A 16,142-nucleotide genomic window follows, 5' to 3' on the forward strand; every position below is an offset into this window, starting at 1 on the left:
ATTAGAGCCACGGCGCGCCGGAGCGTCATGATATCAGTCGGGTCGTTTGTTTGAGCTCCTTTATTTGCAAGAAGCATCTGGGAGCCGATGGCGGGGAGCCGGGGCATTGTACCACCAAGATATCCTTTTCATTTTTTTTCTCATTCTCTTTTTTTTTTCTTACATTTTTTCATCCTCTCCTGTTGCTCCGGCCATGTACATTGGCACAAATTCCGAGAGTAGTAATCTACCATAAAGTTAGGCAAAAATGGAATCACCGTGAACATTTGATTTCGTCTGCTCTTTTCACAAGTGAGATGAGCGCGTGGTGATTAGAGTTCTTCGTTGGGCAGATACAGGGGAATGCCTGCTGGGGCAGCTCTTGAAACATTTGCAGCTCACATGTGGCCTCGCTAGGTGAGGTGCGGGCAGCTTCTCCTGGCCCCCATTCAAACTGGGGTGCTCCTACTTGGGCATCTACGTTTTGGAGCTTGGCCCCGCCGCAATTAAGCAGCTTTCGTGCTCTTTGGAAGCTTGTCCCTCGGCTCTTCGGACGCAAGAGTCAGGCGACACGCACAAGGACGACCGGAGATGAGGTTTTCTTTGGTTCTTTGACACGTATCTTCGACCCTGTTCAAAGAGAGACAGAGATGAGAAAGGTGATTGCTTTGCAATGCTCTTCAAGGTTCACTGACCCGCCACCGGTAAGTCAACCCAAAACTTCTCGCTGGCGCGCCGGCTACTACGCGACACGAACGAGGCTGGCTGGCTGGCTGGTGCTGTACGAGCTGTCAACTGCTGTGGTGGAACGAGAAGATGCGTAGGGCCGTGGAAAATGGGCTTGGATGGGGTTCAGGTTGGACGAGGCCGGATTTTGTAGGCGAGCGGAAGGACTTTTGAATCTTCTTCAACGCAAAAACACTAAAGCACTTGTTATTATGGTTATTACTATTATTATTACCATTATTATCATTATTATTGATACTATTATTGTTTTTATTTTAGGAAAGGATCATTCGTCTATCTTTTCATACCAGGCTGAGAAGGGTGTTTTGTGGTGGAAGGATCAACAGACTAGAAGCACCAAGATGGGATGCCGAGGCGCTGCTGAAAAAAGTATCCAGCTCGTCTGCTCGTCCTGTCACATCGCCCACCTGCGTCTTCCTGCGTCTGTCTACCGTACAGCGTGCGAGATTGATGGAAAACTCTGCTGATGGTACCGGCGACATCCCGCTCGGTTGTTAGAGGAAGACGGGACGGGGTCGCGCGAGTTCGTCGTAGATCATCTGCCATTGGAAGGCGTTGGTTGCAGGTGTGCCTGCGCTTGAGCAGACGCAGACGCAGACGCAGTGAGAACTGAGAGGTGTAGAACCTTGCTTGGGTGAAGGGGGCTAAGGCGAGGCTTACCTTAGCTCATCTGTCCATCCGCAGCGTCAGAAGCGAAAAGAGACGACCGTTGGGGTTGTTCCCCCTTCGCACGGTCACCACAGCCTCGGAACTTCATGTCTGTTCCCAACCTTCTTGCATGTCTTGGCTGCCTAGTTAGGAAATCAGGTCCTGGCAGCCATGGCCAAGCCGAGCGCCGTTATGGTTGGTGAGGTCGTCGGGGTCGTCGGCTTGCAACGTTCCCCCGCGACTTGCACCGGGCTGAGCAACCAAATTCGGTGTGGGAAACATTTCCTAGGGTTGCGCTTTCGATCATGGGGTTTGTGCAGATCCCAGATGTGCTCGGGGAAGGGGACGAGGAGGAGAGCGGTTGGTTTCGCTGCTTAGTTGCTGGGCTAATTCGATAATACGCACAGGTATAAGTTTAAGCCGAGATGTGTCATTATCAGGCATTCTATCTCACGACACAGGTTCCCTTTCCCCGGGGTCCTGAAGCCTAAAGGGTGGAAAGAAATTGCAAGCCTGCAGGGTCGGCAAACGCGAGCCTCGGGCCAATACAGTGTTTTTGCTGCCAATCTGCTGCTCGGAAACTTGCTAATCAGTTGCCAACGACAGCTTCATGTGAAAGAAAGAAAAGGTGGAGGGGTTCGGCTGCCAGTGCGAGCAAGGTCCCCCATTCTCTCCGGAACGGCCCCCTTGCCCCGCTTCCTTCCTCTTCAAGGAGGGCGGGCACCTCTGCCAGTCATGGCGCTCCCGTGCCTGAAGCTGGACACGCCGTACCTTGTCTTCGTATAAAGCCCATCATCGGCTTGGCGCTTCCCGTCCGTTGCGTACTGTAGAATATCCACGTCACTTGTTCTTCCCCATACCGCAAACAAAGGCCACCTGACTAGTTCCGTACCTGCTTGGCCTAACCGGTCAATTCACCTTGGCAGACCTTATATTTACCTCAGGGACTTCCTTGAAGACGTTTGGCCTTTTCGTCTTTCTACTACAGAAGTACCCCCACCTCAGTCTACCTACTACTTGGAAAGCTCACCGTAGCTCTAAAGTACCCCACGTCGACATCGACGACATCATCCCAACCAGCATCCAAACTACCTCTGCACGCAATATACAGATACAATGGCTGCTCCTGCTTCGGTGACAATTGCCGACCTCACTGGCAAATGGGTCATGGTACGTCCTCATTCACTCAGCCCCTCATCGTATTGCTGCGGAAGACAAGCTAACACCATCTGCCAACAGAACAAGACTCTGTCCGACTCCCCTGAGCCCGCTCTCGCCCTCCAGGGTATCGGTTGGATGATTCGCAAGGCCGTCGGTCTCGCTACTGTGACCCTCATCGTCAAGCAGTACTCGGCGCCGCCTTCTCCTCCCGGCACCGGCGAGCAGCCTGTCACCCATATTGACATTGATCAGATCGCTACGGGTGGCCTTAAGGGCACGTCTGAGAAGCGCTGCCTCGACATGGAGTGGCGCGAGCACTCAGACTGGATGTTTGGCAGCGTTCGTGGTCAAAGCAAGTGGATGTCGCCCGAGGAGATTGAGGATGAGTTCCTTAAGACGAACTGGCTTGAGGGCGAGGCCGAGGCCACGGGCCCCGACGGCAAGAGCCACATGTACAGCCACGTTGAGAGCATCGACAACGGATGGACAGCGTCTCAAATCTGGGGCTTTCAGACCATTAAAGGCGAGCGACGGTACGCGCGCAATGTGCTTGTGCAGAAGGACGGCAAGAGAGTTGAGATCCGGCTGGTGTATGACTGGCTTCCTTAGACGGAGCAGGGTCTGTGAACATTAATGTGATTTCCTTTGTTATTGAGTGCTGGGGAGAGAGGAGAGGCCGGTGGACTTCTTTCGAGCACATAGCCGCAAACGAACATCCTACGAGTAGACTTGAAAGCATAAATAACAATTGCACCCGTCATAATACTTAAATTGCCAGTGTACCATCCGCGCACTTCTAAGCGAAAAATGGAGTAAAAGTCATTGTCGATGACAGAACTGTGTTGAAGCATCTGTCCGCCTCCCAGCCAAGGTACCAATGCTTTCCCCCGGTCCATATTGAACCTCCAACGCCCAGTTGATGCAGCCCGCCGTCTACCATGTCCATCATAACCTTTGTATAGGGCCTGGTAACCCACCCTGTTGGGTATAAATCACTTCATCATCCATCCTTCCTCTCTCGTTCATAGTCGTACCTCTCACTCTTTAAGCCGGCCTCCTCTTGACAAATTCCTCCAGATCCTGCACCGTCGCGACACCCAGCACAAACCGTCTCTTCTCGTCCGTGATGACGGCAAAATGGCTCTTGCGGCCCTCGACGCCGTCGCCCTCGAAGAAGGCCTCGAGCTCCTCGAGAGGAGTTTGCATCGTGATGACACGGTACTTGCGGCCCTTGCGCTGGAAGCGAACCATGGCCTTTTCAAGAGGGTCTTGGGGCACGACCTTCCCAGCGTCGAGGAGGGCTTGCAGGTGCGGGATAGCGAGGTAGCCGACCAGCGAGCGGTGGGCGTCGACAACGGTCAGATGGGTGTAGTCGCGCTCAAAGGCGGAGAGGAGGGCGACCGAGATGGGGTCTTTCGGGGTCAGAGAGAGGGCAGCAGGAGGGTCGAGGTCCTCCACAGTCGCCTTGGATGCAAGTTAGTAACGGTAAGACTTCGCATGTCAATGAGAGTAGCCACGTACACCGCGATAGCGGGAAGACCATTTTGAGACGTAGGGAGTGGAAGCAGAGTCGCTGGGCTGCGACGCTGCAGCGGTGTTGGAAGCCAGGGCGGCCATTACTGCTTAAAATGGTTGAGGCCCGGAGAAAATGAAGAGTGTTTGCAAGATTCGCGGTCGACTGTCGAGCTATCGCGGGGTCTGGAGGGGCGGTGTCGACAGGGCTGAAAGGTTTGGCGGGACAAGGTTGCGTAGTATAGTGTAGTAGTGTCTTAATTCTCACACAGAGCGGCGGCGGCGGCGGCGGCTACAGAGAGTGGGGGCGACTCTCCGACTTGCTTTTTCTGCCCCTTGCGTCTGCGTCTGCAACTTTGTTAAGGTTTCGCTGACCGCCCCAGGGTTGGACTTGCTCACCGAGGTGGGGTCCACAGTGGGGTTGGTGCCGTTGGGGACCTAGGCAACAGTGACATAACAGGATGGAGCAACTGGCAAACTTGGGGAAGGGGAAAGAGCAGTCTCGATGCGATCTTCATTTTGATATTGACAAAACGGCCAAAATTGGAAAATAGTATCAATTTCTAGAATGGAATGTGTAGGGTATGGGCCGGTGCACTAGCAATTGAATTTTCCTTTGACAGCTGTAGTATTGAATTGAAAGGGTCATTGCAGTTGGTGACTTCTAGATCTATTCAAACACGACTGTTCACTCTTCACTACTGTTTCCTCCGCATATGTGTAGCAACCCGGAGTTACCGGTATTAAGCCACCAGAAGCTCCCAGTATTGGGGCCCCGAGCTTTTCCGATGTGATGTCACTTTTTCTAACGAGCTCTGAAGAACGGCCGTCAGTCTTTGGTAAATGGGTGGGGTAGCTGTTTACAAAGGCCAGTGGCTGCTACAGCTAGCTTGGCTGCTAATGATAGCTCTTCGTATTGAGATGCCAGGGAAGTGATGTACTCTCTCCAAGCGGCTGGCCGGTAAGATCGGCCAATCCCGTCATCTTCTGCTTGTCCTAATAGATATCTATCACCTATGGCTACTACCATGATGAGATAAACCTGCTTACCTCCATTTTCCTCTCTTACCTCATCCCACTCGTCCCTGGTGTGTATCGGTTGGAGCTTTAGAATCTCCCGACTTCGTAGTTCTTTGTTTTCATCGTGCTATTTCCTACCTAAAGAACCTCATCGGTGTAAGTCCGTTTCCAATGTACTTTCTTTCCAAGCCGGAAGCGGTCGCATGTCGCGTGACTGCGATGGTCGTCCGCTTTTGTACGAGCATCAACTTCACTCCACCCAGCAGACGAGCTTGCTTCGCCCTCAGCCGAGCTCTTCAAAGGCATTGCAGTTTTGAAAAGCTTCGGAAAGCTCAAGTAGAGCTCCAACATTGTTGTCTTAGCTACCCGTGCTATCCGTGTACAGGCCCTTAGTGCCATATTTACCATTGGACTTCCTGCAATTGCTGGGGTCGTTATTCATGACGTATCCGTGCCATCTACCCAAATCTCACGCATATCAATTGCCTTCGCTGCGCGCGTTCCGATTCCGCCGCTTACCCAGGTCACCCTCTGCGCCAGCTCAGATTGCTGACCTCGTGTAGACTGAATAGTTCAATTGATCGCGGCACAGGCGGAACCTCAACCATGTCGTTCCTCTACCCCAGACAAGACGCCTTGAAGGGCTGCTTCGCATCCCCCTTGGCCCCTCAGCCGACGGCAAAACCGACCCGTTACCAGGCCCGTCCCGAGCTATATGGCGCTTTCTCCACCGTTGACGACGTCAAGGGTAAGGCTCAGAAGCTGAGCGCCGAGGCGACGGCCGAGTTCGAGAAGGCCAGCGCGAAGGCACAGGCTAAGACTGGGAAAATTGAGCTCTACTCTGCCAAGTTCTACGCCGCCTGTACTGTCGGCGGTCTTCTGGCGTGTGTAAGTGATGAATGACCGCGTCCATTTCCACCACCACTGTCATACTCGCCAACAACAGCGTCAATGAACAGCAGCTTAAAAAAGATCTGTAAATAACTGAAGTTACCAGGGTCTTACACACACTGCTGTTACTCCTCTCGATCTCGTCAAAGTACGCCGTCAGGTGGATGCCAAGTTGTACAAGGGCAACTTCCAGGCCTGGGGCCACATCCTCCGAACTGAAGGCTTTCGCGGGATCATGACCGGCTGGGGACCGACTTTCTGGGGGTATTCGGCACAGGGAGCATTCAAATACGGCGGATACGAGTATTTCAAGAAGGCGAGTTATCTACTCGTTGTGAATGATTTAGTATGTTGAGAATACCGCTAATACACCTGTAGTTTTACTCGGACTTGGCTGGACCCGAGAATGCGGTCAAGTACAGGACACTCTTGTACCTTACTGCTTCAGCTTCCGCCGAGTTCATAGCAGACATTGCCCTCTGCCCCTTCGAGGCAGTTAAAGTCCGTATGCAGGGCGGGATTCCCTCGCCGTACAAGGGCACTCTTGACGGCATTAGCAAGATCACAGCCAAGGAGGGCTGGGGCGGTCTGTACAAGGGTAAAACATCCCCAATACTCAGAGAAACAAAGAAAATAACGAGTTGAATATCTCTGAAATTGTGCTAACGAACAATCTCAGGTCTTTACCCTCTCTGGGGCCGCCAGATCCCTTACACGATGATGAAATTTGCCTCCTTCGAGACCATTGTTGAGATGATCTACGACCGGCTGCCGGGCCAGAAGAGCGACTACAGCAAGGCAGCGCAAACGGGAGTCTCCTTTGTCGGCGGCTATCTCGCTGGTATTCTCTGCGCTATCGTCTCCCACCCGGCTGACGTCATGGTCAGCAAGCTCAACGCGAACCGACAGCAGGGCGAGGCCTTCGGTGCCGCCATGGGCAGGATCTATAAGGACATTGGCTTCTCTGGCCTCTGGAACGGTCTGCCTGTCCGTATCGTCATGATCGGTACTCTGACTGGTCTCCAGTGGATGATTTACGTGAGTGCCGAGAACAACCCCCAAACGCAAAGAAGGAAAAAAAGGGAGGAAGAAGAAAGGGGGAAAAAAAAACTAACGCTCTCTAGGATTACTTCAAGATCTTCATGGGTCTTCCGACGACCGGAGGCGCGGCACCAGCTGAGAAGAAGTAGACTTGTGAAGCCGGAGGAAAGTGTTTTTTTTTTTTTTAATGTCTGTTGACGGCCGGATGTGTGTGGCATACATGGTTTGCGATGGGTGTGAAATTGGCCGTCTAATGAATCTAGAAGGCTTCTTTTTCACCTTGGTTTAAGTAACTGTACCGCGCCAAATCGTTTTACTCCCGTTTAGTTGGCCCAGGTCAAGCAATGTGACTTTATCTAAGTGGCTTGTTCGTGAACCCCAAAGACCAGAGTGAGTGACCTGCTTTGCATACTTAAATTTGTCTTGATCGACAAAGCGATGTCGCTGAAAGCTTGTCGAAAAGCAAAATCGGCCTTGCCTCAGCTCCATGATATTGTCTCCTGGCAATTACATGTCCCAACAGGACTTATTTTACCGACTTGGACTGAACATGGGTAGTTCTGTCTTACTTTTGTCATAACCGTCACTCTATCTCTTCATTGTTTTCTTGTAGTATCTTTACCAGTTGACTTATTGCTATTTTTTTGTTTCTCCTTTTGTTATTACTGTCACTCTCTATATCAGTGTCTTTATTTTTTCAGCCACAAGGCTTCGCCCTAGTTACTCTTCTCCAGATGCCACATCATGAACAACAGTTAAGCCTCACGATTTCTTATTTTATTTTATATGTAGTTGTTGTTGTCTATTTTAAATGATGCACCAAGATTCTACATTTGTGCTTGAAAGCGGTTAGAGAGGCAACAGCCTGTTGCTGCTAAAGCCAGAGCTCCAATAGTCCAATTCAAGGCCCGCAGGTCTTGTTAAATCACCAATAGATACGCAAACACGAATCGCTAATGTGGCCCACGATATGTGATACTAAGCATGCTCAGTCGCCAGGCGTTGCGAGTTGACAATGCCATCAATCGTTAATTGGTATCAGTCAGTCACAAACTTGATGTTCTGGACAAGTATCAAGAAGTCAATCCGGCAACGTACAGCTTCGAGGTTAGTTTGTTCCAGGTTGCTAGGCAAGAGAGGAAACTAAGCATACAATCTCTATTGTGTTAGTTCAGCGATTCAAACACGACAGTTGCTGAAGTATCAAATCAAATATGTCGCACCCAACACCAGGTTGAGTTAGCTTCGACAGCGCGCACGCAACTAACTACTGCGTGCTGCATGGTAGTATGCTGGCAAGAGTTTACCAGTTCCGACTGCCGGCGACGCCGGAGCGGCCTCTACCTCTCCACTCCCCTTAACCACTTCAGGGACTCCTAGGCCGTCCGAACTAAGGCGGACAGCATCCCGGTTGTTGGGAGCCGGAAACCGGCCAATACTTTTACTACCGAACGACACACAACATTACGACCCCGGTGCCTGCTCTTTCGCAACAGCAACAAAAAGGCTGTTTGGGTTCGCTTGGCTGCACCCCGTAATGTTGCGAATTGTTTTGTAAGACGGAGAAAGACAAACAGCCGTGTAGCCATTTCGTCATAGCACAGTGTCTCTGAACGGTAGTGGGGAAAACGGCACCGAGGGGTGCAGGGCATGACGTTCGTTTATTCCAGAAGTTCGCAGGAATCGGGCCGGCAAGGGAGGCGCGTGGAGGCCGCTGACCTACCAGAGGGTGTGCTTGGAGCGGGTTGGTGGTGAAGGAGTGCGGGTGATTCAGGCGGTGCGCCCACTGTCGGTCGCTAGATTGGGGCACATCAGTCTAACGGACCGGGCTTGGCCAAGATATGAGCCAAGGTGCGCCACGAGCGAGGCACAACGAGAATAGCCCGACTCGGCGGAGGAGGGCTTTTTCTTCCCTTTTCTCTCGGTCCTAGTTTCCCGAGGGCCGTTGGCGACTTTTGTGGTAAAATCTGCCTTCTTTGTCTTCCGTCAGCCGTCATAAGGATGCGGGGCAATTGGCAGGAGAATTGCTTGGCCATGGATCATACTTGTATGTCAGCGGACTTGTTGAGAAGCGGACGGTTTGCCGAGGAGAGATACTAAGGATAAGCCATGGTGAATCCGTTTCGATCGGACATGGATACGACCATGATGCAGCAACGAGGCCAATGGCTACGGCATTAATTGGCAGAAGTGAGTTGGGCACGCGGTGTGAGAGCACGAGCGAGCGGATATCCCCCGCACGGATGCTGGCCGGCGACAATAGCGTTCCCCCGGCTAGTTAGGAGGGATATGCTGGGACAAGGGGAGGCGAGCAGCAACAGACGAGGAGTCTCCCTCCACTGTTCAGGCTGTGAAAAGACCTGGCATTAACCAGTAGTGTTCAGCAGCAGCAGCAGCAGCTCTCTTCGTATCACCTGGAAGCCAATGCAACAATGTCGTTGGTAGTGGCCGCACCAAGGGATCCAACAGGGCGGAGAGCTAGGGCCTGGGGTCTGGTCTGACCTGACAGGTTGGCCAGTCGGCGCTGGTAACCACCCATGAGATGGGGTTTGGTTTGGGGCATCTGTAAGCCCCCTTATTGGTGTGCAGTATGTCCACCGTTGTTGCGACGAATCTGCTATCTTCAGGTAAGGCGGGTGTAGTTGCGTTACGTTGCGTCGCGTTTGCAACTTACAACCCTGGGATAGAGAGGGGCCCTTGTTTGAGTGAGGAGAAGCCATGCCGTGCAAGGCACTGGTGCGAGGCGCACGGTCTGCGGCGACAACCCACAAGAACGAAAATGGAGAACGATGAAGACAAGGACCCGGCAGAGGAGAAGGTGGGAAATCCGGGACTCCAGCTGGCCAAGGTGGCTAGCCGTGTCAAGACATGGTCGCAGAGTGCCTGTCCTGGACGATGTCCGTCTCATCGATCGTCATCAACACAAGAGCCTGGAACACCAACGACTCAAGGCGTGACTGCCTTTCTCTTTTGAGTCCGGGGGTGGAGAGAGAATGCGGATTGGATGCCGGCAGCTAGAGTGTTTGGTGTGTCGGCTACGGATGTAAAGCCAACGGATGTTTTTTCCCACCAAATAGATGACCAAGGAGATAGCCCTCATACCCGATTCAGCAGTAAAGCGTGTGCGAGGCGTTGGGGCTGGCTTCAAGGAAGTAAGCTAACGTAGGTTTGGTCGGCAAAAGTGTACACAGCACGGAAGTGAGGGAAAAAATATTTAGACACGAAGAGAAAAAAGACTGACTGAATGAACAAGTAACAGCGATAACCCTATCTTACTTGGTTACCCTTGGATAATGGCTGTTTTGGCGTTTGGATGGCGAGCTGAGCAGAGTTCCAGATCATGGTCACCGATCCAGGGACAAGTTATGGTGGGACAGCCGTGGATTTCTCCTCTTCTTCTGGGGGCGGGTTTGTTTTGGGCAGCTTCTTTTGCAGTAGGCATTCCGGCCGTTTCTGGCCCCCACGTCATGTGAGATTTGCTTCGGTCACTTCTGTGCCGCAGGGCACAGTAAATCCTCTGATGAGGAAGGGGGTCAAGGCGAAGATTGACGGGCGGTCGTCTGTTGTCTGGACCTTAGGGGTCGTGGTCATAAAATGTTGACCTACAAAGACGTACAAGACTACCAAAAAAGGAGAATTGGAGGCGCAGATCTGGCATCGTTTGTTGGCTCGAGGTTGACTGAACGGGGGGGGTGAACAATAAACACAGGCCTCCCGGCTAAGTAGATCGGCGGCGTTGGGTCCCAATTAGCAGCGAGACAAGACAAGAAAGAACATGGCTGCACTGCTACTGTTTTAAGCGGCGTTTAAACGGTCCGTCGTGTCAGTGACGGAAGCTGCGAACGCTAACCGATGGGGGAGACAGGCCGCCCTATTTCTTTTTGTTTGGGTGATGGGGTACTGATACCGGAGGACGGAGTACAGGTATCTGATCTGGACCTCTCCCTTCCTCTTTGTTTTTATTTTTGTATAACCCTTTTCCTTCTTATTCAACCCCAGTTGACACAGCGGAGTAAGGATTGTCCTCGTCTCACAGCTCGAACAAGCTGCTTCTAACATGCTGGGTGGTAGGCTGGTTCTCAGTCTTCTCTTGCCTTACCAACAAAAGGCAGGAAAGTTCGAGCAGAACCAATGAGGAAAAAAAAAGAAAAAGAAAAAGAAAAAAAAAGGGAAGGCCGGAGTACGTACCTCCTCCCGCACTCTACGTCCTGGAGGCTGGAGGCGACTGGAGACGACGAGCCGACAGGCCTGTTCTGCACCTGGTCACTGGTGACTGCACAAGGTGGGTAAAAAGTGCGGAGGAGAACGAGGGTGGTGGCATGGCAGGGTACTCGCATGTCAGGCTGTTATGTGCTCCGTGCCTTGATGTTGGTAAGCAGCGCGTGTGGATGGAAAAAGGTGGGCAGGAACCACACCCACGGTAGGTACTTTTGAAGCTATCAGCAATGCTTCCTTGAGTCTTGGTCTTGGTAGGTGCGGGTTAATCCCGACTTCCAACCCCTCACCTAAATGCCCCAAGGGCCAAAAAAAGAGCAGAGAAGAATGGACATTTCCTGTCGTCGGTGTCAAACGGAAGTCCAATCCGAGGAGATTACGTTCCCGCCGAGTAAAGGGGAAGAAAAAAAAGCGGATTCAGCTTTTGGGGTGGGTGGTAGGACGTAGGACTAAGACCAAAGACCAAGACTACTGCTAGTAAATTTTCATAGTCCTGCGCAGAAGGGTTGGCCCTACAGATGGAACAGACATGGAAGCGTCGTTCTGCAGCTGGTTGTGCGTGAAAGGCTAAGCTTGTTTCCGCCTCGCCCCTACATAGTGCAACCAGTATGTTCTCCTGTCTGCCTAGACCGCGTAGGTCAGCCATCAGTGATAGGTGATGGGTCGCTGGCGCCCTGCAGAACATTGATTGCCCTAATCCAATGTAGTCACCATCGGTCAGGCCACGAGGAGATAACATGGCGGACAGGCCAGCCGTAGTCTCTTGTCTTACATGGGCGGCCAGACAGGTAGAAGTCCCCCGGGGGCAAGATCAAGCCAGATATAACGTCGTCTGACACACCTACTTCGATGGGATGCTGGTAGAGATACAAACGGGGAAAATCCAACACGCAGTCGTCGCTATCGGTTACCTGTTAGTGTACCCGGTCCCTTCCCCCTTCTCGCCTTCGCCTCTCCAGCCAACCACTGGCAACGTACTGGTCCCCGAACTGCTGCCAGGCACCCCCAGCGTCAAAGGCTGTGGTACTGGCAGGCAAAAAGCCCAGGCTGGTTAGGAATGGAAAATAAATGAGAGAGAAAATAAGATGTGCATAACTAGAAGACAGAATTGGTAGGACAGATATTGATAGACTTGGGTGGCATGCGCATTGCTAATTGTACAGATTCTGTCTCCTTTTTCTTCAATATTTTTTTTCCTTCTCTTCCTCTCTTTACGAACGGATGTGAATTTCTTGATCTGCCAATGTCGCCAGCCACCAGACTTTAATGCCTTTTCCTTTGCCTGGGGTACGGAATCACTCCAGAGTTGGATGGTGGATTGGGTGCCTGTCTCCATCCAGCCTCCCGGTCTGCCCTTTTCCTGCTCCCCTTCTCCTAATTGCCCTGCAAACGCCGTAATAGACTCCAGTGAGGTACCGCGCACCTGCCTCCATGCCTCCTCCATGCCAACCCTGGTCGGAAACCCCATGTCTGGCCTGTCTAGCCCTGCACTCGCGGACGAACTAGCCCCCTTCTGTGCGTTGCAACCCTTCGATTCCTTCCAACGTCCTCCACCTTCCCTCCACTGACACCGTCGATTGTGGACTGCCTAGTGGGTCCCCTCCTCGTCCTTTCCCCCACCACCAGCAACCGCCGATTAGTGACCTACCACATAGTACTAGCCCGTCCTTTTTTGCTTGTCGCTGTCGTTGTCGCTGTCGCCGTCCCGCAGCACCGTCTCTCTGGCGCCTCCATTCCACCCCCGTCGCTGCTGGCTACTGCTGCTGCTGCTGCTCCTCCTGCCGCTACTTGCTGAGCCGTACACGGAGTACTTTGTCGCGCGCCCTTCTCTATCCAATCCTGTTCCTTCCTGTCCCAACCCACAAACTCGCCTCCATCCTCCTTGCTCTTGCTTCCTCAACCCCAGGACCCCAAGTCCAAATCCCTCTCTCACTCCCAGTCTCCTTCTTGTGGCCAGCTGTTACGGCTGTTGCTGTTTTCTCCATCCCCCCAATTACCAATCTCTCCTCCCTCTTTCATCGTTGCCAACACGGCTTGGTCTCCATTGTCTGTTCCGGCAAATGCTGCTTCCACCACCGTCCGCTATCAATCTCCCCTGACATTCATCTCTCCTCTGTCGTCCCTCCTCCACAGACCAACCGCATCTTCGGCCGAATTACCGACCAAACGACCCCGTAACTTCTCTGTGCCACAGTCGCGCCCGTCGCTCGAATCCTCCAAAACTCACCATTACACCTCTCTCACGCGCTCTATTCCTACTTACGCCTTCATCTCAAGTCCAATTGCCTGTCGCATGCTGGGGTTCATTCCGTTTGCTCGGCCCCCGTGAGCTTGTCTCGCGCATATACCACCTACAATTTATCACACTACCGCCACCTGATCATACCCCCACGTGAAGTCGCCAATATGGCCGGCTTCTTCAACAAGCTGAAAGGCTCGGGAAATGTATGTCCAACCCCCCCTCGAATGGATATTGCCTTTTGTTTGTTACCTTTTGGATCTCGGTCGTTATTCTGCCGCGTATGTGGCTGCTTTACTGACAGAGACCCCGCCTCCCAGACAACCACAACCCCAGCGACCAAAGATGCGCCGAGCAAGAAGACCGGCAAGGAAGAGCCAGCCCCCGAGCTGACTCCCTTGGAGAAGATGCTGCAGAACGCCGGTCCTTTGAGGGAAGACGGCACTGACAAGTTCTTCGGTCTCGAGAATGTAAGTCTTCAAACCCCACCGGGGCTGGGGCTCTGCACCGGCTTTTCCGAGACAACGATTGCTGACGAACCGTAAAGTTTGGAAATACTTGGTATGCGGCGTTGTCGCCTTCCCCACGGCCTCACTGCTAACCTGTTAATAGTTACTGCAACTCTATCGTACAGGCACTCTTTTATTCCGAATCCTTTCGAGACCATGTTGTTAACTATCCGCCTCTGTCGCCTACCGATACCCCGAACGGGACCCGGCCAAAGGTTAACGTGACCATCCGGCCGCCAGCTGCGAAAGAACCACCCAATACCCCCGGCGCGAAGCAAAAAGGGTTGAGTGCCTCGGAGTCGATGAAGCGCAGACAGGCAACAATGGCAGGATTGCCACCTCCGGGTGCGCCCCCCACACGACCAGAAGACAAGCCCGATTCGCCTGAATACAAGAAAAAGCAGGCCATGATCAAAGGCCCGATTTTGGAACTGGCGCAGGAAAACCAGTTGGCATATGGCATGGATGAGTGCACATTTACCGGCCTTAAAGACATATTTCAGGCTCTTATCGAGAGCAACACCAGAACAGGCGTTCTTAGCCCACAGCGGTTTCTCGAGATTTTCAAGCGAGACAATGAAATGTTCCGAAACTCAATGCACCAGGACGCTCACGAATTCTACGGCCTTGTGTTGAACGACGTCATTTCCAACGTTGAGACCAACGCGAGACGAATCCAAGAGCGAGTGGCCGAGAACAAAGACGGCCTGGTTCAGTCTGTGGAGAACGCTCTCGGAGCTACCAGCCTTATCAACCGACCGGCCAACGGGTTGGGCTCTCCAGGAACGGGCTGGGTCCATGACATTTTCGAGGGTGTCTTGACATCGGAAACGAAATGTCTGACTTGCGAGACGGCTTCGCAAAGAGACGAGACGTTCCTTGACTTGTCGATTGACTTGGAAGAGCATTCATCAGTAACGTCATGCTTGCGCAAGTTCTCCGCTGAAGAAATGCTATGCGAGCGCAACAAATTCCACTGCGATCATTGCGGCGGTCTTCAAGAGGCTGAAAAGCGAATGAAGATCAAGAGATTACCCAAGGTCTTGGCACTGCATTTGAAGCGTTTTAAATACACTGAGGATTATAGCCGGCTACAGAAGCTCTTCCATCGGGTCGTGTACCCTTACCATCTGCGTATGTTCAACACTACCGACGACGCCGAGGACCCTGACCGATTGTACGAGCTGTACGCCGTTGTCGTCCACATTGGAGGCAATGCCTATCACGGCCACTACGTGTCAGTCATCAAAACCAAGGATCGGGGTTGGGTTCTCTTCGACGACGAGATGGTGGAGCCTGTCGACAAGCACTTCGTGCGTAACTTTTTTGGCGACAAGCCTGGCATGGCTTGTGCCTATGTTCTCTTTTACCAAGAAACCACCTTCGAGAAGGTGCAGGCTGAGATGGAGGCTGAGGGCTTGGAGGAGGTCAAGATCGCGAGCGAGGCTGCCAATGTCGCACACGAGAATGGCCAGGCAAATGGCACGACACCACTCTCCAAGCAATTCACGCAGCCTATCAGCCCCGTGGAAGAGCGTGATCCAATGCCCAGTCTCGCCCACGCACAGACTGCACCAGGCAAAGTGGACATTCCGCCTCCGGAGACTGTCCCTCAAGTACCGGCTACGCCTGTCACTCCTGCGGCGCCTACCATTCCATCAAGTCTTGCCAGATCCAACACAGCGGTGAAGACAGAAAAGTCAAAAGACGACAAGAAGCGTGAGAAGAAGGAGCAGGAAGCTGCGGAGAAAGCCCGAAAGCAGGCTGAAAAGGACAGGGTCAAGGAGGAAGAGAAGCAAAGACGCGAAACCATGGCTAGAAGGAGAGAGGCCCACCAGAGAGAACAGGAAGAGCTGCGCAAGGCCATTGAGGCGAGCCAGAAGACGGCAGAAGAAGAGGCAAAGAAGAAAGAGCCCTCTGGCACAACCAGCTTCCTCAACAGATCCAGCCGGGCAAGCAAATCGATGAGCCGCAAGAGCTTCGGATTCCTTAGCAAGGATAAAGATAAGGGAGAGCCGAATAAGCCATCAGAGAACGGACACAATGGCACCGAAGGAGTGGCCAACCAGCCGGACAAACCCAAGGAGTTGAAGGAGCGATTCAGTTTCAACCTTGGACGGAAGAAGAGTGGCAACTTGCTCTCATGAGGCGGCGCATGAAATATTCTTTTTATGACTTAT

At 52.7% G+C, this 16,142-nt stretch overlaps 4 protein-coding genes across 4 annotated transcripts; 3 read left to right on the forward strand and 1 right to left on the reverse strand.

Annotated features, from left to right (window-relative positions):
• Positions 1 to 2,490: 2,490 nt before the first annotated feature.
• Positions 2,491 to 3,144, forward strand: CTRU02_205353 (uncharacterized protein; the record flags this gene model as incomplete). The annotated part of the gene is made up of 2 exons (XM_036722650.1): positions 2,491 to 2,544; positions 2,614 to 3,144. The coding sequence occupies 2 exons, from the start codon at positions 2,491 to 2,493 to the stop codon at positions 3,142 to 3,144; spliced, it is 585 nt and encodes a 194-aa protein (XP_036585547.1).
• Positions 3,145 to 3,579: 435 nt separating this feature from the next.
• On the reverse strand, positions 3,580 to 4,152 carry CTRU02_205354 (Cystathionine beta-synthase 2; the record flags this gene model as incomplete). The annotated part of the gene is made up of 2 exons (XM_036722651.1): positions 3,580 to 3,999; positions 4,057 to 4,152. 2 exons carry the CDS (start codon positions 4,150 to 4,152, stop codon positions 3,580 to 3,582), a joined length of 516 nt encoding a protein of 171 aa, XP_036585548.1.
• Positions 4,153 to 5,673: 1,521 nt separating this feature from the next.
• On the forward strand, positions 5,674 to 7,148 carry CTRU02_205355 (uncharacterized protein; the record flags this gene model as incomplete). The annotated part of the gene is made up of 5 exons (XM_070204544.1): positions 5,674 to 5,955; positions 6,065 to 6,304; positions 6,337 to 6,556; positions 6,638 to 6,996; positions 7,083 to 7,148. 5 exons carry the CDS (start codon positions 5,674 to 5,676, stop codon positions 7,146 to 7,148), a joined length of 1,167 nt encoding a protein of 388 aa, XP_070061648.1.
• Positions 7,149 to 13,620: 6,472 nt separating this feature from the next.
• Positions 13,621 to 16,109, forward strand: CTRU02_205356 (ubiquitin carboxyl-terminal hydrolase; the record flags this gene model as incomplete). Its single annotated transcript, XM_036722653.1, has 3 exons — positions 13,621 to 13,659; positions 13,774 to 13,923; positions 14,055 to 16,109. 3 exons carry the CDS (start codon positions 13,621 to 13,623, stop codon positions 16,107 to 16,109), a joined length of 2,244 nt encoding a protein of 747 aa, XP_036585550.1.
• Positions 16,110 to 16,142: the final 33 nt, after the last annotated feature.

Source organism: Colletotrichum truncatum (assembly GCF_014235925.2).
Source record: "Colletotrichum truncatum strain CMES1059 chromosome Unknown Contig_0003, whole genome shotgun sequence".
Taxonomy (NCBI): Eukaryota; Fungi; Ascomycota; class Sordariomycetes; order Glomerellales; family Glomerellaceae; genus Colletotrichum; species Colletotrichum truncatum.